The 26628-nt window shown below is 40.6% G+C and overlaps 1 protein-coding gene across 2 annotated transcripts in view; it reads left to right on the top strand.

Moving 5' to 3' along the window:
* TNFAIP1 (TNF alpha induced protein 1) overlaps window positions 1-22739 on the top strand; it is a 29507-nt gene extending 6768 nt beyond the window's left edge. For both annotated transcript variants that reach the window (XM_077480503.1, XM_077480504.1), the window contains exons 3-7: window positions 2649-2818; window positions 11932-12021; window positions 12847-12899; window positions 14124-14319; window positions 17829-22739. In XM_077480503.1, the coding sequence (XP_077336629.1) occupies window positions 2649-2818; window positions 11932-12021; window positions 12847-12899; window positions 14124-14319; window positions 17829-18065 (746 nt within the window). In that variant the 3' untranslated portion in view covers window positions 18066-22739. The remainder of the gene's footprint in view (window positions 1-2648; window positions 2819-11931; window positions 12022-12846; window positions 12900-14123; window positions 14320-17828) is intronic.
* Window positions 22740-26628: the final 3889 nt, after the last annotated feature.

The following is a 26628-nucleotide window of genomic DNA, read 5'->3' as shown; positions in this document are numbered from 1 at the left end:
AGAAAGCTATGGGACATAGTGCTTTTAAGAGCGATAAGAAAACACTGCAGATATATGTGCCCAGCTTAAATTTCTTGAATCTGTTTTACATCCACTTAAACAAAGGTATATTATGATTTTGCACTGCATCCATCAAAGGGGAGAGGAGTTGCTTAAAAGCCCAATTCTGATTAAAAAAAAGTCCTTAAAAGCATGGTAGAATTTCCTTTTAACATCTAAATATCCTTCCTGATCCCTTCAATGCAGTTGTATATTCCCTGGATTAACAACTTACTATTACTACTTATAAATAATAGTTTATATATTAAATATAAATTACTTATAAAGAATAGCATAGAAACACATCTAAATCTGGCCAAAACTAGCTCATGTGGAAGTCTATGCCACATTTCCACAGCGCTTGCTGTAAAGTATTTTCATCTATGAAGGCTTTTCTGCCAGTGGCCGAGTGAGCCCCTTTGTATCAAATTTAATATGTAGACCATTTTATGTATGGAAAAATAAATTCAGTTCAGTAAGGGCGACCTGCTGTAGTGTGTCAGATATGCGCAAGCAAGCATTGCGTTAAAGCACAACCATGAACCAAAAATTGGATATGCACCAAGTTTGGTCTGCGCACTGTGACATACAATAGTGCATTACCAAGCTGTAAGGTAGGTATGGTGGGGGGCTATTCACGATGGCACCTCCATTTTCCAACACAGTAAATGTTTGTTACAGTACACATTCATTACCAAAGCACACTGGTGTGACTGGGCCCTTAAAGATAAGCTGCACCCTACCTATCCTAAATAAAATGTACTTGCCCCTGTATGTAAAAAAAAAAAAAAAAAAAAAAAAAAAAACGTACTCACTATGGAATCCAGTGTTCTCTTCTCACAGGTAAGTTTCCCTTGCTCTGTCCTGCTCCCTCCCGCATCTTGGAAGAAAATCAGGTGCATGCAAATTGCCTTATTTTGTTCTTAAAATGGTACATTTTCTCAGTTTAAACATTTTAATATGTTCTGTATTTCCTATTGTGAATAATATATGGGTTTATGATATTTGCAAATCATATAGAGATTTTACAAAGTCTCTAAGAGAAGTATTTGTTTTATCAATAGCTACACGAATTCATCCTAGGAATACAGTTCCTATTTGTAACATTGCCATGAGACGTGGTCAGGTTTATAGGGATAATCTAGCAGCTGAAAAATCTTTTTTGTATGGGAGGAGGAGGAATGTGATTTGACAGACATCCAAAGGCCCCTTTCACACAGGTTGGATCAAGTTTTTCTCAGCAAGGTACCTGTCCGCTGTTCCCCTGCTGAGCGGAGCGGCCAAATGACAGGTCCATGTCCACCCCACTTATACAGAGGGGACACAGCCTGCTCTATGGGCAGTCGGATGTAAATAGACTGGCTCTCCATTTCACACCCAACTGCCCTCCGGCCCATCCAGATGGAGGGCAACGGATCCCCTTTGGACCCAGAGATAGCTGGTTGTAAATGGACACAAGTCCATTTACCCTCTGACTGCCCATAGAGGAGAATGGGGGGCCTGATCAGATCTGGCTGAATGGGATGCTGTGTGTAAGATACAACCGACAATGACTGGGAAGTGATGTCACCCATAGACTTGCTATGGGGCTTCTGTTGTCTGCTACCTCTGCACACACCTACACAGAGAAGCCGCTGCTGACAGCTCAGCATGGGACTAGATCAGCTGCAGGAAAGGTATGTATTGTGATGTTTGCTTTACAGGGTTTGATAGTCTTATAATGTGGCTGCAAATAGATTTAAAGTTGGTTAGTCTTTTGGCTGAACTATTATTTTATAGTATAACTAAAGGCAAAACCCTAGAATGCTTGTCAGTTTTTATTGCTGCCTATGCCCCCATTAAGGAAATCCACCCTCTAGTTGTCCTGTTAACAGCAGTGAAAGTAAAAGAAAATCCTACATTTTGGGTTGTCCCCCATGTGCATGGACACATAGGCTTACACTGAGGTGCTTTTTCAGGCAAAAAAATAAAAACACTCCATGCCGGTGACAACTGCATTAAGGCCTCTTGCACACTGCTGTCTGAAAATGCTCAGTTTTCAGGCATAAAGGCATTTTTTTACTGATCTAAATACAGGCTACTGTTTTCAATGTGCTTGTACACACAGGCATGTAAACATGCGCTGCGTATTGATCCTCTACCCCAAACTCACTCATTATGTCTTTATATACCTTGTTCCTGCACTGGTGCGCAGTCATGTAAAAATGGAAAAGTTTATTAAAGATTATTTGAAAAAAATAAATTATTCTGCCCAGGTGTGTCAGTTTAGGGTAGAAGTTTGCATCAAATCAACTAGTTTCTTCAAACTTCTAAGGCCTTTTCATGTATCTTTGTTTATTTATATAAGTTCACAGTCAGCTTGAAAGGACAAATCTTCCTGCTGAATTAGTTTGCAGTACAGAGAATTCCGTCGCGATATCTGACACAATTTGGCAAAATCAAGGGGACATCAGGGAACTGCAGTGGGGAGGTCTGAAGCTGTAAGATGCCAGTGGGTTATTCAGGTCATCACCCTTTGTCCATTACTTGCAAGATCCGTTTTTGGTGCACTGAACCTTTGTGTTTGTATCCTTGTCTAAACAACTTCCATGACTGTCTTTTCCCCATAGGCTGGATTCTCATTGACCGATGTGGAAAGCATTTTGGAACCATTCTGAACTATCTGCGAGATGACACTATTGCACTTCCCAAGAACAGACATGAGATCAAAGAACTAATGGCAGAAGCTAAATATTACCTTATTCAGGGGTTGGTAGACAAGTGCCAGGCAGCGTTACAGGTTAGTAATTCTATTTAGTTTGTTATTCCTACTGCACTTGTTTGTGTGGGTGTGTTTTTTTTTTTTTTGTTGTTGTTCCTATTCAAGTAAAAAGTCATAAGAAAAAAAAATACCTTTTTGAATTTGTTTATATATTAAAAAAAATACTTTTCTGCTCAAAAAATTCTGGGGTTTTGCCTCTTAGGCTCCTTGTACATGGGACGCTGAGGTCCTCCTTAACATTTATTTTTTGAAAGCTCGAAACTAGCGTTTAGAAATGCCCGCTTAGCCTCGTTTGCGTCAAGAAGCGTTTAGTAAGGATAATATCATAAGACCCTCCCCAAGCTCAAAAAAAGGTTTAATTTAACTATTTCAGACATTTTGTGAAACCAGAGTGAGTAGCAGCAGCAGAGAGAGTAGCAGTGTCCTTGTATTTGTCCCCATTTTTGTGTTTTTTGTTTTTTTTACAATGGATCCTATAATGAGCATATGTGAGGAAATGCCCCTGACATTGCTCTTCATAAGGCTAGAACGACGCTAAAAATCGCGTGCGAAGACCAGAGTTCATCGCTGCTGGACCCATCCATTGATCGTGCAACGCGTGTCAGTAGGATATTTTAACCCCCGATTTACATTTTTTTTTTTTATTTTATACACATGTCCATTGCCTCATTATACATTATACTAGAAAAAGTTCAGCCCAGTCTGACACAAACATGAGGAAGAGTGTGCCACCAGAGGAACGTCTGTTGGTGACTATCAAATTTAATGAAACTGTGTTTGATCACGTCTGTGGTCAGGCTCAATGGTGGGGTCATCTTTTTTTATATCTAACAACATATGGATCAAATTAAAATTATAATTTGTAAAACAACATTGCTAGTGGTGTATTGGATTGGATCAAGTTCTATATATGGTTTGATTACCAGTTTTTAAACTCCTCTTTTTTTTTTTTTTTTTTTTTCTTTTTTTTTTTTTTATGTTTTCTCATCGTTTTCCATAATTTTTTTAGTGTTTTAATGTCCAAAAAATTGGGTACCCTTTTAAAAACACTTATAAACGAAAAAGCGGCTAAACGCCGGTACTGCTCTTGGCGTCTGAAATCTTAGGCGTCTGAACTCAAAGACAGGCTGTTAAACATAACTGCCTGAAAATTACTGTAAACGAAACTGTGTACATGGTCACATAAAATAACATTGGATGAGTTCAGGTACAGTTGAAAAAAGCATCCAACTGCCTCTGAACGTGTGTTTAGCAGCAGCAGTGTACATGGGGCCTTAGGTGCAGGGGCAGATAGGAGGAAGATCTGGAGGAGATTTGTAGAGAAAATTGGGAAGAAGTTCTCCAAGGCTTCAGCACAGTCTGTGGCTGATAGAATTTTTACTTTTCTCTCGGCCTATAGAACCCCCAGGTCTTGCATGCCGTTGGTCACTGGGGCTCTTTCCAAAATGTGTCATGTGGGGCTTTGCCAGGTGGCCTGGTGCATCTTTTTTGGCTGTGCCCAAAATTAGCAAGATACTGGGATGCAGTAATCCTGAAAATTAATGAAGTATATGATACTTCCATTTGCGATCACTTAATTACCTTTTTATTTTTGGTCCTTTTGACACACTCGACCTTGTTGCTTTCACTACTAATTTGGTGCAAAGGTTGTTATTCGTAGCATGCTGAGTTATTGTGCATAGATGGGTTGCCAGTGTTGCTCCTACTACAGGTGACTGGATCTCAGAACTTCGTGTTACTAAACCCACATTAGTAAAATCAGTCTGTATCTGCAGTAAAGCATGCTTGTTTTGCTCACTGTGGAACCTAAGGGGTTGATCCTGTACATTGTTAAAAGTCTGCTTGATCCTGTTTGATTCAATGCACAGATCCTCCTCTTCTTCCACTGACTCCAGAAAATGTCCAGATAAGATTGAGTTACTGGAGTCAGGCTGCACATGCTAAGTTTGGTGTGTATTGATTTTTTTTTTTTGGCGGGGAGTGCATCAGCACAGGGCCAATCAGCACTGTCCAGACAGAGGGTTAGGGGTCCTGATAGGACAGCTCAGTGCAGTATGAAAACTCCTCCTACAAAATTTACAAGGAACTGATAGAAGTCACAAGACTGCTATATGTAAACAAGGGAAGAGGTGCCTCTAAGTATAGGAGTAAAAGCAATTTTATTAAAAACATCCAAATGGCAACTCACATTTTAAATAGCGTATAACAGACACATCTGTGTAAAAGATATCCCGAAGGGTGAGGGCGGTGAAACCATCAGAAGCCTCTGTTCATGATGCTGCAGAGCATAGGGTCCTCGCTGGTCTCCACTGATGGTAAAGACGGCCGTGCGGTGGAGGGTCCTAAAACAAGGCTTGGTGTGCAGAGAGCAGAGCGGCGTAGGGCAGTGACGTCACCAAGATGTGACCCTATGCTCTGCAGCATCATGTGCGGAGGCTTCTAACGGTCACACGCCCTCACCCTTTGGGATAACTTTTACATAGATGTCTCTTATACTCCATTCAAATGTGAGTTGCCATTTGGATGTTTTTAATAAAATTGCTTTTTCTCCTACACTTAGAGGCGCCTCTACCTTTATTTTCAGCCGTGCTGGAATTCAGCTTCTTTCATATGTTGGTGGCAGCCCTGTGTGGACTCCTACTTATCTTCATGATATATGTGCTTTTAATGGACCATTTTTATTTTATTTTTTTAAATATTAAAATATATATAATATATATATATATAATCTCTCCCTTTGGGTATCAGAGAAACAATAGTGTTTGCACCTGTTTCCTTGTGTTACATGACTGCTATATACTTCTGATAATAAAAAGATATTTAGCAGTTTATATTTACAAAAATAATTGTATTTCCGTGTACTGTGGAAGACCAGATATAGTGAATGCAGGCTCCTGGGTTTAGGAACACTTTAACAAATGAATGCAGTTTTTATATATATATATATATATATATATATATATATATATATATATATATATATATACCAACAAATCGTCTGCATATATGGACAATTTAAATTCCTCCTCTCCCCACTTTTATTCCTTGTATATCTCTACTCCCATCAAATCATTCTCTGCAGCTATTACCTTTTTTTACCACCACCCATTCCCTTTAGAATGTAAGCTCTATGAGCAGGGCTCTCCTGTACCTTTTGTATTGTACTGTAATTGTGTTGTCCCCCTTATACATTGTAAAGCGCTGCGTAAACTGTTGGCGCTATATAAATCATGTATAATAATAATCTCTATTATTCCGAATGGCTGTCGCTAGATGTTCCATAGCTAATACATACAGCAGTGGAGACAACGGACATCCCTGTCGGGTTCCGTTAGCTATGGTAATTGAATCAGATACGTCTCCATTCGCTCGTATCCTAGTGGTGGGACTATGATAAAGAACCATTATTTTTTCCAGAAGCACTGGGCCCAATCCACATTGTTTTAATGTTTCCTTTAAAAAACACCACACTACCCTGTCAAAAGCCTTCTCAGCATCAATTGCCAGCAAGCAGGATGGGATGGTGTGTTTCTGGGCATACTCCATGAGTGTCAATGTCTTCAGGGTGTTATCTCTTCCTTTTATAAATCCTACTTGGTCTACGTGTGTGTATGTTGGGAGTATCGGGGTGCGTCTATTAGCTATGATCTTCGAATAAATTAGAAGGTCAGCGTTTGTCAAAGAGATTGGTCGCTAGTTTCCACAAATAGTATGGACCTTTTCGGGCTTCATTATGAGGGAGATCTATGCCTACATTCCCTGTGGGACAAAGGGTTAGGAGACAGATACTGCATTAAACGTCCGCTTCATAATTGGGATTAGCAGGTCTTTAAATTTCTTGTAGAACCGAGGGGTAAAGCCACCCAGACCCGGGCTTTTCCCTGGCATTAGTGAGTCCAATTACTTTTTGTATTTCAACCTCTGAAAATTCCTGTTCTAAGTGCTCCACTTCTATTGTTAGTGTCGGTATAGGAGTCTCTTTTATATATTGGTATATGTTTTGTTGAAATATTTCAGGATCCTTCTCTGCTAGTAAATTTGGTATATATTATAGTCTAGAACAAAAAGCATGGAATGTTTTCCGGATCCCCTTTGGATCATATACCATATCTCCTGTTTCGGTTTCAACCTTAACAGTTGTTACATTTATTCATTGGCGTAGTGCTCTAGCTAGGAGTTTACCGCGTTTATTTCCTTGTTGATAGTATAAGGAACGATGTATATGATGTTTATATGTAATGACTTAAAGAATGTTACCGCAACATTTGAAAAAATATCCTGTTCTCTTTGTATTGCCTCCTTTGTGAAAATGACTTGATCCTGCCAGCCCCTCTGTTTACTTATTAAAAATTGACCACACTAGACATGAGAGCACATCATTGATCAGTTTTCTGGCTTTGCTGGGAACTCAGTGTGCTCTCCTCCAATCATCAGACTTGCGTTTGAAAGCCTGCTTCCTTTGAATTGACCAATTAATATTATCTAGCATTCTGTTACTTCATGGTCCTGTTGTATTCCACCCTTTTGTATAACTATTGTTACCAATGTAGCAGTATTAAACATAAAACAGATCAAAATCTAAAAATATCTGATTATTAAAAAAATTATTTTATATATATATATATATATATATATATATATATATATATATATATATATATATATATATATATATATATATATATATATATATATATATATATATTTTTTTTTATTTTTTTTGCGTAATTAGGCAAGTCTATGAATCTGTGTACTCCAGAAATCAAGCTGAAAGCAGTAGTGCCTCTACTGGGAGCCAGTAAATAGCAGCTGGACAACGTACACTGTATAATGACTGCAACTTTCTTTCATGCCTTGCAATTGCTTTGTGAGAGGAGGCTCCACCTAACCTCTCCACAGATCTTGTCTGTTTTTTTACACAATAGGCTATAATACTAAGCATAGATACAAGATGGTTCCTGCTGGAAGAAAAAAAATAATTTGAAATGGATTTTTCTAGACAGTCGCTACAATTACTCTGAAATAAGGCTGTCATCAGGGGTGTTTGCTAAGTGCAATTATTCACATTGAGCCAAAACGATTGTGCGTGTTCATTGACCGTCCATGTCTGTGGGTAGCCCACCTATTTCCTATGCATTTTTCTTAATCTGAGTAAGTCTTTCCATTTCATACCACCTGTTAATGGCTTTATTGAATCCATTAAGCTCACCCATGCAATAGATCCTGTCTGCTAAGTAGTAGTAGTATTTTTTTGTTACCCTTGAATTTTACAGGGCATTTTGGCATGTAGGTACAATATGACTGTTCTGAGTGCTTCATAAATTTAGAATTTCAGCATACTGATCCTTCAAGTAAATGTTCATGATTAGGAGTGGGGCTATTACTGCCAGAACCAGTTTATCAGGGAGAAATCATATTAACTGGACAGTTTTTCTGTGTTGCTTTAAATGGCAATTGGGCCGTCATGCAGCACTGTTCCCAAATAAAATGTATGTCCCTCCCCCTTTGTTTTTTTTGTATACTGGCGGTCAGCAGTGGACAATCGGACATGACTAACACTTTGTGGGAACAAGTGACACTAATACAGTGATCAGTGCTAAAAAAAATATGCACTGTCACTGTACTAATGACACTGGCTAGGAGGGGGTTAAACATCTAGGGCAATCAGAGGGTTAACTGTGTGCCTTGCCAGTGTTTTTGTGACGTGTGTGTGTGTGTGCTGATTTTACTAGGGGAAGAGATGGATTTTATTCCCTGAAGAGAGGCCCACAAGAGGGCTACCCCAAAGCAGTAAAACTATTATAGGGCAGTCCGGAGGTGGTTAATCGGCATACATTGGGGTTGTTTTACTAAAACTTGAGTGCAAAATCTGGTGCATCTGTGCATAGAAACCAATTGGCTTCCAGGTGTGGTTTTGTTTTGTTTTGTGTTTTGTTTTGTTTTTTTCCCATGCTTAACCACCTTGCGCCCGCCCTATAGCCGAATGACGGCCGTAGAGTAGGCGCGTTCGTCCGGGAGGCCGTCCCTGGACGTCCTACTGTTTACTTCCGCAATGCGCGCCGCCGCGGGCGCGCATCGCGGAAGTTCCGTGTTCGCCGTGTCCCCCGGGGACAGGCAAACACAGATCGCTGTAAACGGCCAATCACAGCGGCCGTTTACAGCGTGATCGGCGTGTCCAATGGGAGATGATCTCATATGTAAACATATGAGATCATCTCTCAGCGCCGCTCTCCCTCCTCACACAGAGTGTGAGAGGGGAGAGATGAACGGCTGCAGCGGCAGCCGTTCTGCTTCGCTTTGTAAAAAAAAAAGTGCCATCCTCCCCCAGCAGTGCCATTCACCCCAGTGCTACCTGTCGCCAGTGCTACCTGTCGCCAGTGCCACCTGTCGCCAGTGCCACCTGTCGCCAGTGCCACCTGTCGCCAGTGCCACCTGTCGCCAGTGCCACCTGTCGCCAGTGCCACCTGTCGCCAGTGCCACGTGTCATCAGTGCCACATAGTGCCATCTGTCATCAGTGCCATGTATTAGTGCCATCTGTCAGTGCCACGTATCAGTGTCACGTGCCATCTGTTGTCAGTGTCACGTGTCATCAATGCCACTTATCAGTGCCATCTGTCATCAGTGTCACGCGTCATCGGAGGCACGTATTAGTGCCACGTATTAGTGCCACGTGTCTTCAGTGCCACGTATTGGTGCCACGTGTCATCAGTGCCATATATTAGTGCCATCTGTCATCAGTGCCACATATTAGTGCCATCTGTCATCAGTGCCACATATTAGTGCCATCTGTCATCAGTGCCACGTGTCATCATTGCCATGTATCAGTGCCATCTGTCATCAGTGTCACGTGTCATTGTCCTGGTGCTTCAAAAGTGTAATAAATAGTCAACAAGTTAGATGTGTAATTTATGTTCCTAGAACACCTGATGGCGCTACCTGCATGTTGGGCCTCTCTATGTGGCCAGGCTGTGAAAAAGTCCCACACATGTGGTATTGTAATACTCAGGAGGAGTAGCAGAATTTTTTGGGGGGTGTCATTTGTGGTATACACATGCCATGTGAGAGAAATAACCTATTACAATGACAATTTTGTGGAGAAAAAAAAAAAAAGAAAAATCTTAATTTTGCAAAGAATTGTGGGAAAAATATGACATCAAAAAGCTCACCATGCCTCTTACTAAATACCTTGGAATGTCTACTTTCCAAAAAGGGGTGATTTGGGGGGTATTTGTACTTTCCCGACTTGTTCGGGTCACAAGAAGTGAGATAGGCCACCAGTACATCAGGTGTGATCAATTTTGTATGATTCGCACCACAGCTTGTAGACTCTCTAACTTTCACAAAGACCAAATAATATCCATTAATTTGGGTTATTTTTACCAAAGATATGTAGCAGTATAAATTGTGGCCAAAATTTATGAAGAAAAATTAATAATTTGCATAATTCTGTCACAGAAACAAAGAAATATGCGTTTTTTTTTCAAAATTTTCGGTCTTTTTTCATTTATAGCGCAAAAAATAAAAACCCCAGAGGTGATCAAATACCACCAAAAAGCTCTATTTGTGGGAAAAAAAAGGACAAAAAATTCATTTGGGTACAGTGTTGCATGACTGAGTAATTATCATTCAAAATGTGAGAGCACCGAAAGCTGAAAATTGGTCTGGGCAGAAGGGTGTTTAAGTGCCCAGTAAGCAAGTGGTTAATTGAACAAGCTGAAGTTAGAAGCTGATTGGCTGCCATGCACAGCTGCACCAGATTTTGCACTCTCCGGTTTTAGTAAATCCACCCCATTATCAGGAAGGAGACCTGTAGTCCTGAATAGATACTAGTGATGCACCGAAATTTCGGCCGCCGAAACTTATCGGCCGAAAATGCCCTTTTCGGCAATTTGCCGAAAGAGAAAAACGGCCGATAATGGAGCCGAAAATGGGGCGTGGCCTGGGTGGGGGCGGGGCTCCGCCCCCGCCCCCTGGTGACGCCCATCATGGGTGGTGTATAGCGCAGGAGAGCCGCCTCCGCCGCTTGTTTGATCACAGCGCCGGGAACATCACAGCTTTCATTTCAATAGCTGTGTGTTCCCGACCGCGCGCCATCACACGCAGCCCCTCCCCCTTGTCCGGGCACTTAGATAGACAGATCATCCGCAGGATTGGATGGATGATCTGTCTATCAAAGTGCCCGGACAAGGGGGAGGGGCTGCGTGTGACTGCGCGCGGTCGGGAACACACAGCTATTGAAATGAAAGCTGTGATGTTCCCGGCTCTGTGATCAAACAGGCGGCGGAGGCGGCTCTCTTCCCTACACAGGCTGCAACAAAAGGGGACACACAGGCTGCAACAAAAGGGGACACACAGGCTGCAATGGGCTTCAATGTGGCACACTGGCCTGCAATGGGGGACACTGGCCTGCAATGGGGGATGCCTCCTGTACCACGTCCTCTGTTTCTGACCATCTCCTGTACCATGTCGCCAGTCTCTGACCGCCTCCTGTACCATGTCGCCAGTCTCTGACCACCTCCTGTATAAAAATATTTTTTAAAAACAGTCATTTTCGGTATCGGTGCTGTTTCGGTATCGGTTTCGGTTTTCGGCCTAGTGTATTTTTCATTTTCGGTATCGGTTTCGGCACCAAAAAACCCATTCGGTGCATCCCTAATAGATACTCTATAAAAGTCTATAAATCCCTGCTAAAACTGCAGGGCATTTAAAGTGTATAGAGATTTGATTAAGGTAAAATAACTAGACATCTGATTTTGGTGCATTTGCAATGTCTCTTGGAAAGGATTTTACTTGTTGCCTGTTTTTTAAAGCAGAATTTGAAATGTCAATCCCCTGTTTAATTATCTTTTAAAGCATGGCTTTATTTCTTTCACGAAGGAGAATGCAAACCTTCCACATGGAGAAGGATATATAGTACATAGCTTATGTTAGTTTTAAATATGAGCAATCCATTTCCCATAGAAAGCTAATAAAGGACCACCAGCCGTTCTCAGCAGTCTTCTTCTCCTAGGACCCTATTTCTCTTGGCTTCATTGTTTAGCACATCAGAAGACTGCAGTTCAGAGTATGTGGCTGCAAACAATGCTGTCGATTTTTCTTCACTAATTGTCTCCATTTCTCTTACTTTCAGGATAAAAATGAGTCATATGAAGCAGTATGTAATATCCCCATCATCACATCTCCAAAAGAAGAAGAGAAGCTGATTGAATCATCTGCCAAGGTACATACTTCACTCCTGCATTGTCACAGCCAGAAATTAGGTTAGCTTGCTGCTGGTCCCATAGAAATGTGTCTAGATCCCATGATTTTTTTTTTTTTCACCATTGAACCAAGGCTTATCTGTCATTCAACTTTAGAATAAGGGGTTCGTAAGCCTATTGTAATGGTTTAAACCTGAATCCAGTGAGAGTTTGCATATTAAGATATCACATGCTAGTTCCTCATTTGAATTTGAATAAAAAAACTGAAAATATATTGTATTGTAAACTTGGGTACAACCATCATGCTGGGTTTCACCTGGATTATTGCTAGCGGCTGTTATAGCCACTAGCGATATTCACTATCTTCTCCCAGCGGGGGGGGGGGGGGGGCGGCTTCCCCTAACAGGCAAAGACAATGGCCCGGCAGGAGGGATTCCCGCATCAACACTATGTCTGTTGATGGGGGGGGGGGAATCAAGCAAATTTCTTTTGGAAAGAAATTTGCTTTGTATGTGGCCGGCCTTAGAGTTACGATATCAACTGTATAGGCAAAAAGCCTTGCCTGGTCTCACATTAAGTGTATCTAAAGTCATAAAGTCAAACTTTTTTTAATATATATATATTTTTTAAATAGAATGGTTAAGACTCCCTGTCAGGTTTTTACTGTTGTCTGTGTCTGCATTAAGGAGATTCACCCTCTCAGTTGGTGATCGTTGTCACCAGGAATGAAGTGAGGAAAACTCTACAACCACTTCATTCATGTTAAGCCAGTATATAGCATCTTTCCTGTGAATAATCCATTATATAGACTTGGGTAACATGTAATGTTTGTGTTTTCCCAACAGCCTGTCGTCAAACTCCTGTATAACAGAAGCAATAACAAGTACTCATACACCAGGTATGTACTGCCATCAAATACATGCCAGTATCAACAGTAAGGCCCCTTTCACACTGGGGCGGTGCGGGCGTCGGCGGTAAAGCGCCGCTATTTTTAGCGGCACTTTACCGTCGTTTTAGCGGCGGTCTGCGGGCGCTAGCGGGGTGGTTTTAACCCCCGCTAGCGGCCGAAAAAGGTTTAAAACCGCCCGCTGCAGCGGCGCTTTGCCGGCGGTATTGCCGCGCTGTCCCATTGATTTCAATGGGTAGGAACGGTTTAGGAGCGGTGAATACACCGCTCCAAAGATGCGGCTAGCAGGACTTTTTTCACTGTCAGCGCACCGCTCCGGCTTTCACACTGGAGTGAAAGGGGCCGTTTTTTTTCAAGCGCTACACAGGCGCTATTTTTAGCGCTGTAACACCTGAAAACCGCCCCAGTGTGAAAGGGGCCTAATGTTTGATCTTTGACTATCTGAAAAGTCTGGAAAGTACCATATTTATCAGCATATAACACGCACCTTCACTTTAAGAGGAAAGTTTCAAGAAAAAACTTACATTTAAATAAAGAACTGTGAAACAAAATAAGCGTCGGTGCCCATCAATGCAGCCTCGCCATTGCCATCAGTGCAGCCTGATCCATGCCCATCTGCAGCTTCGGAGTGGACAGGGAGGGGGGGCGGGATGAGCGTCGACAGAATCTCCTGTTTACTCGGCAGCCTCTTTAATACAAAGTCCCACCTCATATGATAGACAGATTAGTCGTCCAATGTCAGCCCAGGAGACGGGACTTTCAATTAGAGGCCACCCAATAAACAGGGGATTCTCACTGTATGTAATGTCGGCTCTCATCCTGCCCCCTCCCTGTTTATCTGTGTATAACATGCTCACCCAATTTTCAGGGTGAAAAAGTTTGTGTTATACACCGATAAATTTGGTAATTATAGCGTATATCTGGACAAAAATAAAAATCGGCAAGTGCATTTTTTTTCCCCTTCTACTGAACAGCTTTGCCAGTGTCCAATTACCTGAAGATACTAGCCTCTAACTCAGTCTATGAAAACATTAGCCTGTGTTCTGTATTGTACTTCAAAGTATGAAATGTAATAGTAGCTTTTTTTTTGGTACAGCATTCAAAATGTATATAGGTTTAATAATCATGGAAGATAAGTGATTTGGTATTTCCTCTTGCTAGAAAACAAAAGTACAAAAAATTGAAATGAAGTGAAATCTATGTTGGTTATTTCAGCAACTCCGATGACCACCTTCTGAAAAACATTGAGCTTTTTGACAAGCTGTCCCTCAGATTCAACGGACGAGTCCTATTCATGAAGGATGTGATCGGAGATGAAATCTGCTGCTGGTCTTTTTATGGTCAAGGGAGAAAACTGGCAGAAGTTTGCTGTACTTCCATTGTGTATGCCACTGAGAAGAAACAAACAAAGGTAATTTTCTTTTATCCCCTTTTTATTGTCATACATTCTATAAACCCTGATAATGGCTAAAGCAGACCTTGGTTAAAGCAGTACTAAACCGCCATTTTTTTTGTTTTGTTTTGTTTGTTTTTGTTTTTTTGAAACCTGCAAGGCAAAGTTATAATGTGCTAGTATGCATCACATACTAGCACATTATGTGAAAGTTCTTTTAAAACGAAGCCCTGCAGAGGCGCACTGTCACTGCTGACAGGGCTTCCATCTTCACCTGGTCTTTCTTCTGGGTTGGCGGGCGCTGGTCCTTTGATTGGACAAGCTGCAATGAAGTCACTCACGTGCAGGGCTCTGAAGGATCGGCATCTCTATGTCGTTCCTTCAGAGGGCTTGCACCAATGATGTCACCGGCGACTTCACAAGTTAATATCTCCTAAAAAGTGCACATTTAGGAGATATTTACTGTACCTATAGTTAAGCCTTACTATAGGCTATTTTGAACCACTTAAAGTGAAAGTCAAGTAAATATAACCACCTGTCTTCGCCTGTAATGTAATTGTACCTACTACTTGTTGCAAGCAGTGAAATGCCGCAGAGCTATTCCTTAGGTACAGATGTTATTCCTTGTAACATCAATGGCGCAGGCTCAGTCACTCGCACCATCCCGACTGAGCTGATATGTTCTAAGAGCCCTGCCATTATGATGCGATCTTCTGTCGGCGGCATAGATGCTAGCTCTTGCAATCTGTTTACTTCCTGAAATTCCATGTGACTACCAACATCATAGGAGCTGGGAAGTTTAAGAAGTTGCTAGATTCAGAAGTTTTCAACAATCGCATATAGAAATACAGCCTGTCCCCTGCGATGCACGTGAGAGAGGAATATAGCTGCTATTCACTTCTGCATATATCCTCAGTTGTTTTTCACATTGTTATGAGGTTAAGATGTGAGGTCACAGCACCATGCAACCCTCAAATGCAAATGAGGCTTGGCTACTTTCACTCTGTGCATGCACAAGGTTTGTTGATATCCGTGGAGAGAGGCCGAATAGGAAAGGAGAAGTAAACGCCAAGGATCATTTTGGGATGACTTGCCACACAGGTTTCCTGGCTTTCTGGCTGGCTGCTCCCGTACTAAGGTTTGCAGGGGTGTCAACCCTAAGAATGTCAGCCAGAAAAGTGAGAAAGGACAATGGGGTGGGCTGCCAAATCCCTCAGTCAGGTAGGGAGGACCTCCTTCACAGTTTGTCCCCTTTAATGACACCCCATAGTCATATTCGTTCTGAACCCTGCCCGTATTTGTTATATTCACTGTCTGAGGCTGTTTCTGGTTTGAGGAATCCGCTATCAGGGTTTCTAATTGGTTGGAACGTTTGCGATGCAAGAAGGGAAAGCTGTTAAGGATCAGGAATACTCTATGGACAAGTTCTCCCAGGAGGACTCTTAGGGGTAAAGGGCTGTCTGCAGCTGACTTCCTGTCAGATGTGGTGAGCACTAACCTGACTATACCTTACTGCTGAAATAGTCTTACCCTAAAGTCACTGGTTTTGTGTCCTGGCAGCCGCCAAAACATCCCAAGTCCTTTGCTTTGAACTCTTGGAGGAGGATTCTCCTCTTTCCTTTTCCTACGTGACTGTGACACTGACTGTCACAGTGGATGAGGTCCTGGTCTTTAAAGCTACCATAGATAAGAGGTTAACGGTAGTATTCTCCCTGGTGGGAGCAGCCCTGCAGCCTTCTCTAACAATGAGATGCCACTCCACCATTTCCCAAGAGGATCTCATACACAGATGTATTACTAGAAATGCATAGCATTAAACTGGTAGTAAACTCAACTTTTTTATACTTTCCTCCATTGTAATCATTACTTAATAAGCAATGTACATGGTGTTTTTTTTTTTTTTATATATATTTTTAACCTGTGCCGTTCTGTGTAAAAAGAGCAGTCTTCATTTCAATCACGTCACCAGTGCATGTGCATTGTTTTTCCGATTCACGCCATGCTCTGTGTGCCGTTACTCCTTTCTGTAGTATGCCATTCCCACATCGTTCATTCTTAGCGACGTTGCTTCACAATCCCGCAAGAGTACATGCCCATTTACAACTTCCTCAATAGTGAAGTATAAAATCACATGGGGGGTATGTGATTTTCTACTTCACTAGGGGTGTAGCCATCAGCACTGATAATAGGACAAGCTGGGATTCGTTGCTATATTAATCCCAGGAACGAGAACAGGGCTTGGTTAATACTAATTATGCATGCGCAAGACTTCAGACAGCACAGATAGAATGGGCGGAAGTAAACTCCAGCATAGATGTAGAAGACCACAGTTAAATGGCACAGGTTTCATCTGGGAAGCTGTGAAACAAATATAAGCTAAAAAAAAAAAAAAAAAGTAAGAACACAGAGGAGAGTGCTTCATACGGCGGAATGAGAGATGAGGCTATTTTGTAATGGCTATACTGCCATTTGTACAATTTTTTTGTGGATGAGTTTACTACCGTTTTAAGAATGACATTTGGGAGGGAAAAAAGTTATGATGCATTTTCTAAGAACCTTTTACATAGTTATTATGTCATTTAATGTATCAGAGAGAAATAAAATGTCTGTTTTATTATATACATGTATGTTTTAATACCGCTAACGTCTGACTATCCACTTCAAATGGTAATATTACTAGGTGGATTTGTTGGCTTGTTTCTCAGGCCTTTGGTATCAAGGGCAAGGTTCCTCCTTTCCTGGTCAATGCCCATCCCACCAGGAGTGTCTGCTTCCTGGGCTGGTCAGCATCAAGCTTTTGTTGATCAAGTTTGTAAGGCCTGGTCTTCTGTTCACATTTTCTAAGTTCTACCAGTGAGACGGACATGCCGCTGCAGATGCAGACCTTGTTGCCCACCCCTCATGTTCATGCCTTTGAGGCATCCCAAGCAACCATGAATATGAATTCCTTTGTGTCCTGTAATGTACGGTTAACAAGTTAGGATTTTTAGTTAAGTGTAAAATCATATTTTGGAGTACATTGCAGAATTCAGAAATCCTTCCCCTTTAAACCTTAGTTTAAAGGGGTTTTAAACCCTCAAAAAACCTCCTGTGATGCAGCAACCCCCCTTTTACTTACCTGAACCTGGTCTTTTCAATGAAGGAGAAGAGCACACCAGCTCCATCCGGTGTCTTGGGTCCTTATTGGATAGATTGATAGTAGTGCAGCCAATGCAAGTCATGAAGTCGCTCCAAAGTAGTGCAGGAACCTTTTTCTAAGTTGCTGCGACTTGAGTCGCACTGATTAGAATGGTTTCATTGCCGTTAATGGGTTGTGGCTTGTGTGGCGACTTTGAGCGCTTAAGGGGAATCTGTTAATATAATATTTCGTTTTTTGTTAAATCAGCTGACTGACCAAGAAGACATGAATTTTAGATAGTCTTCTGACTTTTTAGCTTGTTAGAAAATGCTTTCCTTTATTTGTATATTGACGTTTAATTGTGCCATAATTTAAAAATAAGAGCCTTTTCTTTTGTATCACCTCTCAGGTTGAATTTCCTGAAGCACGAATTTATGAAGAGACGTTAAATGTTTTACTCTATGAAACGCCACGAGTACCTGACAACTCTTTGTTGGAAGCCACAAGTCGTACACGCAGCCAAGCATCTCATAGCGAAGATGATGATGGTTTTGAGCTTCGCGACAGGGTTAGGCGAATTCACGTTAAGAGATATAGCACATATGATGACAGACAACTTGGCCACCAGTCTGCTTACAGGGACTGACTGAATACAGAAAAGATGTTGCCTAAGAACACGGTGAAGACCACTTTGCCTAGAGAAATTTATAGCCACAGTCTTCAGTTCACTGCATCGCCAATATTATGCATGATAATAAGTCATCAGCATCATATGGATGACTATAAGTTTTTCTGGACAGTGAAGTTGGACTCCATTCTAGCACAATATGAGAAACAGAAGAACTGATGTCCTCCTCGATATTTTGATTGAGGAAAAACCCTTGCATTGTCTAGTCAGGGTTTGTCCTTTTTTGCATCGTCCAACTATGATCACATTGTGGCTTTAGGGGATGCATGGAACTACCACATCGGTGAGAATTTCTCTCAATCTCTTTACCTACCTAGTGTACTGACAAAAGGATTTACATCTGCCTCTTACTGGTAGATTCAGTCCATATTCTGACAGTAGTTATTGCTATTTTGTATGGTGCACATGGGAACTCGATTTTTAATTAATAGTTTTAAGCGATCGTTTAGCACACAGAAATATGCAGACCTGCTTTTCAGTAGGACGCAATGACAATTTCACACCGGTTGTGCCTTTTCACACTGAATTCACATTTGAAGACCTAAAACACTCCAAGGCCTAAAAAAGAGGAAGTAAACTGACATGTACCTATAGGAATGCCTATAATAAGGCTTGCCTATAGGTAGTAAAAATATCTTCTAAATGTGTACAGTTTAGGAGATATTTACATTTCATGCAGACAGTGACATCACTGGCACATGCGCTCTGAAGGAACGGCCATGGGTGCCGTTCCTTTTGAGCCCCATGCCGTAAATGGTGGCTCCCGCACACATGCGTGGAAGTGACATCGCGGCTCCTGACAATCACAGTGTTGGAGACCGCGAACCCGGAAGAAACTCATGGGAAGATGTCGGCTGTGTCAGCGCTGTAACAGCTTGATTCTAAGGTAAGTATTTCATAATGAGCTAGTATGCGAATCATACTAGCTCATTATGCCTTTTGCCCTGCAGGATTTTTTTTTCTGAGGTTTTACAACCTCTTCAAGGTTAAATGAAACACACGGATCCGCAAATCCGCTCAGAATTGATTTTTTTATTTTTTTTTCAAAAAAAATTAATTTCATAATCTGGTTACTGCAGAAGTATTTTTATTGCTGCTTGCATTGTCTTATCAAGTGATTCTGTCATGAGAGCAGTTTGGGGGCTGATATCTGATTTCCTTTTGAAACTGCCAGATTTCTGGCTGTGTCTGCCTTTCATATATTTCAGTTATAGTTCGGAACATGCATGCTGTAAATAAGTGTCAGAACTACCTATCCTTGTAAATTCATTCTGGATCAGCCACTCATCTATCATTGACCTTAAAGAATCAGATTAACGGCCAAGGAACTGACATTCTCGAAATAGGGCTCAGTAATAGCAGCCTTCATTATTCTATCATGACAGTGTCCCTTTTAAGTAAGATCACTTTAGTGAAGGGCACACATAGAGGACATAAGTAACGTTTTTTGGCAACCAACTGCTGATAGGATGAGGTCAGGTGGGAACTGTCCATGCCCAACACTATTTCAGTAACCTTGGACATATAGTTCTCTGGCCCTCTTTGCAGATTATATTATGTTCCATGTGACTGGGCTATGGGATTTAATATTCAGTTACACTGCTGCATATCTCAGTTTGTGACACATCAGATGATTTGACTGTTTCTTAATTCAGTAAATTACTACATAACTCAATGTTTGGGGGGAAAATGCAGCAGCAGTTTTGTCTACTACTGAAAGATATGAGATGTGGTTTGTTGTTGGAGAAATGACCCAACTCTATCAAGCTTATTTAAAGGCTAAGGTCACCTTTTTTTGAATAAAATTTATGATGTCCAGGCCAGACAATTAAATGTCATATCTTTTTGCTGGTCTCATACAGTAGTCTGGGTCAAATGAGGAATGCAGCAATCATGCAAATCTTAGCTTCTATTGTTTGTGCTTGACACTTCTCTTTGCCTTAAAATTTTAAGATTAAAAGTGTTAAGATTAAAAATTAGGTTTAATGCAGTAGGAAAAGACCACTTCTTTTAGTTGGCCTGTGTGTGTGTGTGTGTGTATATGTATAATATATATATATATATATTCTAATGTGTTTTACTTTTTTTGTTTTAGTATATAGTTGGAATTGGAAACTTAAACCTTTTTGATGAACATTGTTTTAGGCTTATTTTAAATAGGGATATTATCTAGTGTTTTTATTCACATTTCTAATTTTATGCCATTCTTAAAGGTTAATGACCGTTGCATGGGGTTTATGTCAGTCCATAAAGGGCTGTTTTTCTTACTGATTTACTCTGGTAGTCTCTTGGAAACTCTTGTAGCGAGTTCTCACCTGCCTTAGAGTTTAAAGTATGGCACTTTCTATAATGGTTAATTTATATATTTCTTTTTTCCCCAAAAAATAACCTTGGCCCCTATAAATATTTAAAAAAACAAAACAAAAAAAACTGCAGTAGTGCAAAATGTTTCATTTTATTTTCGTCCTCAGGCCAATTGTGCCCACCAAAAGATTTGCCAAAAAAAGCCCCAGTTAGCAATACCTACATCCTGCCTTGTTGCTAGGATGTGAAACCTGTTGGATGCTCACTTCCAGCATTACAGGAACAACAACAACAAAAAATCAGTTTTCTCAGCCTAGCAACAGGCAGGACGTGGGGATTGCTACTAGGGAGTTTATTGGCCAGGCTTCCATGGGTGGCCAAATGACCTACAGATATGACAATAAAATACATGAGCATTTTACAAAGCTGTAATTTTTTTTTATTTTTTTAATTTATATATCTACTCGGGACCCTGGACTGCATAAGTGACTTTCTGGAAAAAGTGAATTTATTCATTTAAACTTGATTAGCAGGGGTGGAATACCGTTGTAATGGCTATAGCTAGATCAGCAACATGGGAAATCAAGAGACCTTGTCACTGGTGCCTAAATTTGTTGTACGGTTTAAATCTCTACCATCTACCTAAAAACAATATCAGTTTAGAGTGGACTTGCTCTTTATCGTTGGTGGCATAGTTGCCTGGCATTGAATGCGATTGGTATCGCAGTCTAGGTATAAACAATGGCTCTAAAGGTAGATTGTGTTTTAATAAATACTGTTGCAGGTCAGAAATGGTGACCTCTATATTTCTGTTTGTTTCTTTTTAAACATTTCACATTAAAGTGGAACTGTAGCTAAGCTAAGGACATTCAAATGTTTACAAAAACTGAAATGGAGGTAAAGTCCACTTTTTGACTTGCACCTGCAGGTAAGCCTATAATAAGGCTTACCTGTAGGTACAGTGAATATCTCCTAAAACTTGCACTGTTCAGGAGATATTCACATAGCATGTAGCTGGTGACCTCCCTATCGCATGTGCACTGAAGGGACACAGTGTACCCAGCCTGTACCTTCAGAGCATTGAGCTAGAGCGCCCGCACCCATGTGCAGGAGTGACATCATTGTGGCCCCGGCCATTCAGAAAGCCAGCAGCATGGGACCAGTGGAACTTGTCTTATTTCTTGCTTAAATCACTACTAACACCAATGATTATGCTAGTGGTCTGTAAAGGTGGCATTCTTTCTGCTGACCACCAATGTAAGAGCATACTTTCCACTGACCACTATAACAGGGCATTCTTTTCACTTACCAGTAAATTATCATTATCATATCATCATATATAATTATCATTGTAAATGAGAAGGCTTACAGGATGCCAAATCACTACTGGCAGGGGGAGCTGGGTCACAGAAGGAAATAAAAGTAAAACTGAATAGCTTTTTCTGCACACTTTAGTGATGAATTATTCCACAGTGGCTCAAGCTATAGAGGTCAGTGAAAGCCTGTTCAAGAGAGAAGTATCACTCTTTTGTTTCCAATATTCAGTTCCCGAGGGCACAAAGTACAATGTAGTACTTTGTCCATTTCTCCTGGGTGCCCAACTAACCCCCCCCCCCATACCCCCCACCCCCATGTCAGCCTCACCATTCTTCTTGCCGATGCTGGACACAGGCAAGTGCTGGAAGCCGAAGACAGACGCTTGCTAACAAAGCAGCCATCTCCTTGTTGTGGTGTTACGTGTCCTTGTGCCTAGCTGTGTTGGCCATCGCAGCTAGTGTTAACAGGCACATAGGACGATGAGACAGAGAACTACATGTACTTTGTCCTATTGGGAACCAAAAAAAATTTAAAATTTTACTTCATTTTCAAGAATTATTAAAAATGTCATATGGTTACATATCAAATGTTCATAGGCTGACCACAGTACTAAGTTAAAGAGGAGGTCCAGCCTGGGTGAAAAAAAATAAGTCCACTACAAAAACAGTTCACCCCCCCCCCCCTGAAAGGTGCCAAATCGGGGGGGGGGGGGTATAAGCGGAAGTTCCACTTTTGGCTGGAACTCCGCTTTACGGCAGATACAGAAAACTAGTACAAATAACTGAGCTTTTACCCTTGGCATCCAGTTAGATTCTGGCTGGTGCAGTCCCTGGTCACTTGCTCCAAGTTTGCCTCATTAATTGTTTTCTGTAGCTATGGTGTGTAATGTACACATTGTTGTGAATTTGTCTGCTTTAGAAGCTTTTATGAAACACTGGAACAATACAAAACATATTGTTAGTAGGGATCCATTCCCTGCCATCATGATTAAAAAGGCAGAAAAAAAAAGAATTAACAGTTATCTATGCAAGGGTGGAACTGTGGAACACATGGTGCCTGCCTAGCTGGAGCATAAAATGGAGGAGCCCCAAGCACACTTTTTTGTTTTTGGGCTCCATTGCCATCATAAGCACAATACATCTGCTTTTTTTTTTTTTTGCCTATAAATCGATTTTCTTAGCAGTAGAGGTATCCCCAAAGACAGTGGGGATAAGCTACACTAGAGGAGACCACAAATGAGCCTGCAAGGCTAGGACTACAGAGGGGCTTGAATCTCTTGAACTCTTACGGCAGTCAGTGGATACAATATAAGTTATCATCACTATGTGTTTAAAAAGTGTAACATTAATATTTGGTTCTGTTTTGCAGCCAGATTGACAACTTTTTAGTTTTGCGCGATTGTGCGGCCAACTAGCAACAACCTATTTTCTCTGTTGTGCCGCACCTGCAAGGGGTGAAATATTAACCTCAGAACTTAGAAGTGCTAAGACACACTTTTTAAACGCACATATATGTTAATTTTAACGAGCTTTGTTAAAAAAGCGACTGTTTAGCAATCACAAACACATAGCCCTTGTACACACGGTCGGAGATTCCGACAACCAAATCCATCGGATTTTGTCCGAAACTGTTGTATACACACGGTCGGACAAAGTTGTCGGAAAATCCGACGTGATGGCGTTATTTTGTTACGACGGGACTATGTTCATGCTAGTAGCCAATAGCTTTGGTGTAGGAATTTGATCTGAGCATACGTGGCACTTTGTCCGATCGGAATTCTCTACACATGATCGGAGTATGTCCGATCGGAGCATTTTGTTGGAAAATATTTCCGGCAAGTTGGAAAAGTTGGTCCGACGGATATTTCGACGGAAACGGTCCGATGCAGACCACACACGGAATATCCGACAAAACGCTCCGATCGGTCACATTTCGACTGAATCTCTGACCGTGTGTACAAGGGCTAAGACTGTTTTATAAATGTCCCCAATGTTCAATCGCTGGTCTGTGTCGGTGTAGCAAAGCCTTTTTTTCTAAATTGTATGTATGTTTTTCGCGTGAGGATGAAACATTCATAATAGGACTTTTCTATGGTGAAGAAGCTATAAAAGCACACAAGACTGTATGATTCATGTGTTTTTATGTGTTTGCCATCTATTTCAAGGAGCCAGCTAAATGTGCATGAAGTTAATTCTACATGTCCTATTTATATTAAAAATCTACAGCACATAGATGGGAAGTAGCCACATAACAATGGGATTTTAACTTAAAAAGCTTTTTTTTTTATCAGTCAGCTCTTAGTTTTTAAGCGCTTTTCTTACGTTCTTAATTTCATAAATAAGGTTTGCCCTGTAAACATTTTTTTGAATGCTGCTTCATTATTGCAATGTTAAAATGAATGCATGTTAATAAAAAAAAAAATTAACATGTTTCTTTTATTTTTAATGTAACATGTTAAGCGCAAATTATTTCCAATTATCTTTTGATAACAAATGGAGTATGGCACTAGGAAGGCCCCTCGTCTTACCCTTCCAATGGCTCTTACTACCTCTCCACTTGTTGGTCTATCCATGGGAGTTTGTGCCAACTGTTCTTAGAGTGGGTTCTGTACCTGCTGTCAGTATCTTTCTTTTTGCTTTTTGTTTGTATTTTTTTTTCTGTTAATCCCTCAATCACGGCACCTAATAGTAAACTGAAAATCTGTGCACCAAGTATGTAATTATTGTCTTCTAGGAGTTTATTTGCAAAGCAAAAAGTGACTGCATTAATGTTCTAGTTTGCACTATAGAATTTAGAATTGCATTGATTGATTTTAAGCCATTCCTTTTAAAAAAAAAAAAAAAGATGCGAATATACATTTTTTGCAAAGCAGAAATTGTAAAAATATGTGAGATTCTGCGTACTAGAGCATATACTCTCTTTTAGAAGGCCATTTTTAAATGTCTTATATAGTGCATGACATTACCAGTGACTTGTTGAGGATCACCCTTATCTGTAGTAAATGAGTCACCCACGTCTCTTTGAAGGACAGATGTTCAGTCTTACCTATACATGGCAGTTCTCTTTTGTGTTGAAGCATTGGCAGGTTGATCTGTTGGCAGTAGTGCATAGCCCTTAGACAAGTCACCACCGGTAAAATACACCGACCTAATTCATGTTATTGGCCTAAATCAAGGTAGTAATCCGATGTCGCATAAATCCACACTACACAAATTTCATGCCATTGAGACTCTTGACAGTTTCACGAGAATTGCCTTTTTCCTTGAAGGTTACGATGGAAAATGTCAGACCCATTTTAAGACATTAGTTTTAACATTAAAATTGAGATTCGAGATTTTAACATTTACACTACCGATTGCATTTTGTAGGTTAAATGAAAATACATTTTTTTTCAAATGTGTTTTAAGTCAGATAAAGATCAGTATTAACCAATATGGTCATTGTTGATACCATTTCATTGTTCAGAATGAAGAATTTTATGCAACTTTTTTGTCTTAACTTATTTAACCATAGAACTATTCCTGTAATTTTTGGGAATTTGAACTGGAAAATGAAACACTAACTTGTTAATGAGAATAAAATTCATTATTAGAAATACTTTGTGTTTTTTGTTTACAAGATTAAGTAGAAATATGTTTAAAATGTAAAGATACATGTATTTGTCTTTTTAGGAATAATCCACAGACTTCTAGGTATTTTTTTTTTTTTTGTGTGCTTTTCCTATAGTTGGTTATATGGATGAGTCTACTGCTCACCGGAACCCATCATGTTGTGCTGGGACTTGTAGCTTCAGATTTGCCTGGAGTACCACCTGCTTCTGAAATCATGTTCTATTATATAGCGTCACAAGAGGGGGCAGGATGTATAGGAGGAGTGTATGACCGCAGACAGTTTGTGATATGATAACAGGCCGTATGTACGGAAGAGGACTGTGGCTTGTATGACGGGAGATATGTGCAGGATAGGAGTGGAAAGGGGTTAATTAGGCCAATATATACAGAGGGAGAGTGTGCAGTGTATGGTAGCAGGCAGTATGTGCAGAAAAGAGGGTATTCTGGGGGCGGATATTAGTACAGAGGGTATGACAGTGGGCAGTATGCACAGGAGTGTTGTGTGAAGGATTTGACAATAAACTGTATGTTCAGTAGCGGGGTCCAGAGGTATGACTGGGTAGTATATGCAATGCAGGAAAAATTGTGGAAGGTATTACATCAGGCGTTTATGTGCAGGAGAAGAGTGTTAAGGATATGGCAGTGGGAAGAACAGTTATTTATTGCAGCTAGAACCTTCAGTTTACACAGAACTTTACAATACTGTACCTCACACCAATTGCTGCCCTCAAAGCATTTAAGGTCTCTATCTCATATACGCACACTAGGGCCATTTCAGACGTTTGGCATGTTGGAGGAAACAGCAATACCCAGAGGAAACCCACAGCACAGGGAGAGCATACAAACTCCCATGCAGATAGTATCCTGGCTGAGATTTTAACCAGGGACCCCAGTGCTACAATTCAGAAGTTCAAACCGCTAAGCCATTGTTCATTTTTTTTGGCCCACAAATGGATGGTTCCTGATCTCTCCATCAACCGCAAAATCACCAAAAAATAAATGTGGCATCTATTTACAAAAACTGGGTAATTCTAGATCTGCAGCATGGGAGCCGTGTCCTTCACATACACCCTGTTCCAAATTATTATGCCAATTATATTTTTATCATTTACCTAAATAATTGATGTAAATAACAGTCAGCATAATTCTCATGTTATCAACTATTAAGAGTCCAATTCAAATTTTATTGAACAAACCTCCTAATGATAAGTTTTTTTTTTTTTTTTTTTTCAAAATAAAAAACTTACAATTCACTGTTTCAAATTATTAGGCACGGTAAGTTTCAAAAC

This window comes from Lithobates pipiens, unplaced genomic scaffold (genome assembly GCF_037356315.1).
Source record: "Lithobates pipiens isolate NorthernLeopardFrog02 unplaced genomic scaffold, aLitPip1_a1.2 Scaffold_16, whole genome shotgun sequence".
Classification (NCBI taxonomy): domain Eukaryota; kingdom Metazoa; phylum Chordata; class Amphibia; order Anura; family Ranidae; genus Lithobates; species Lithobates pipiens.
This window is presented reverse-complemented; position numbering and strand designations above follow the sequence as displayed.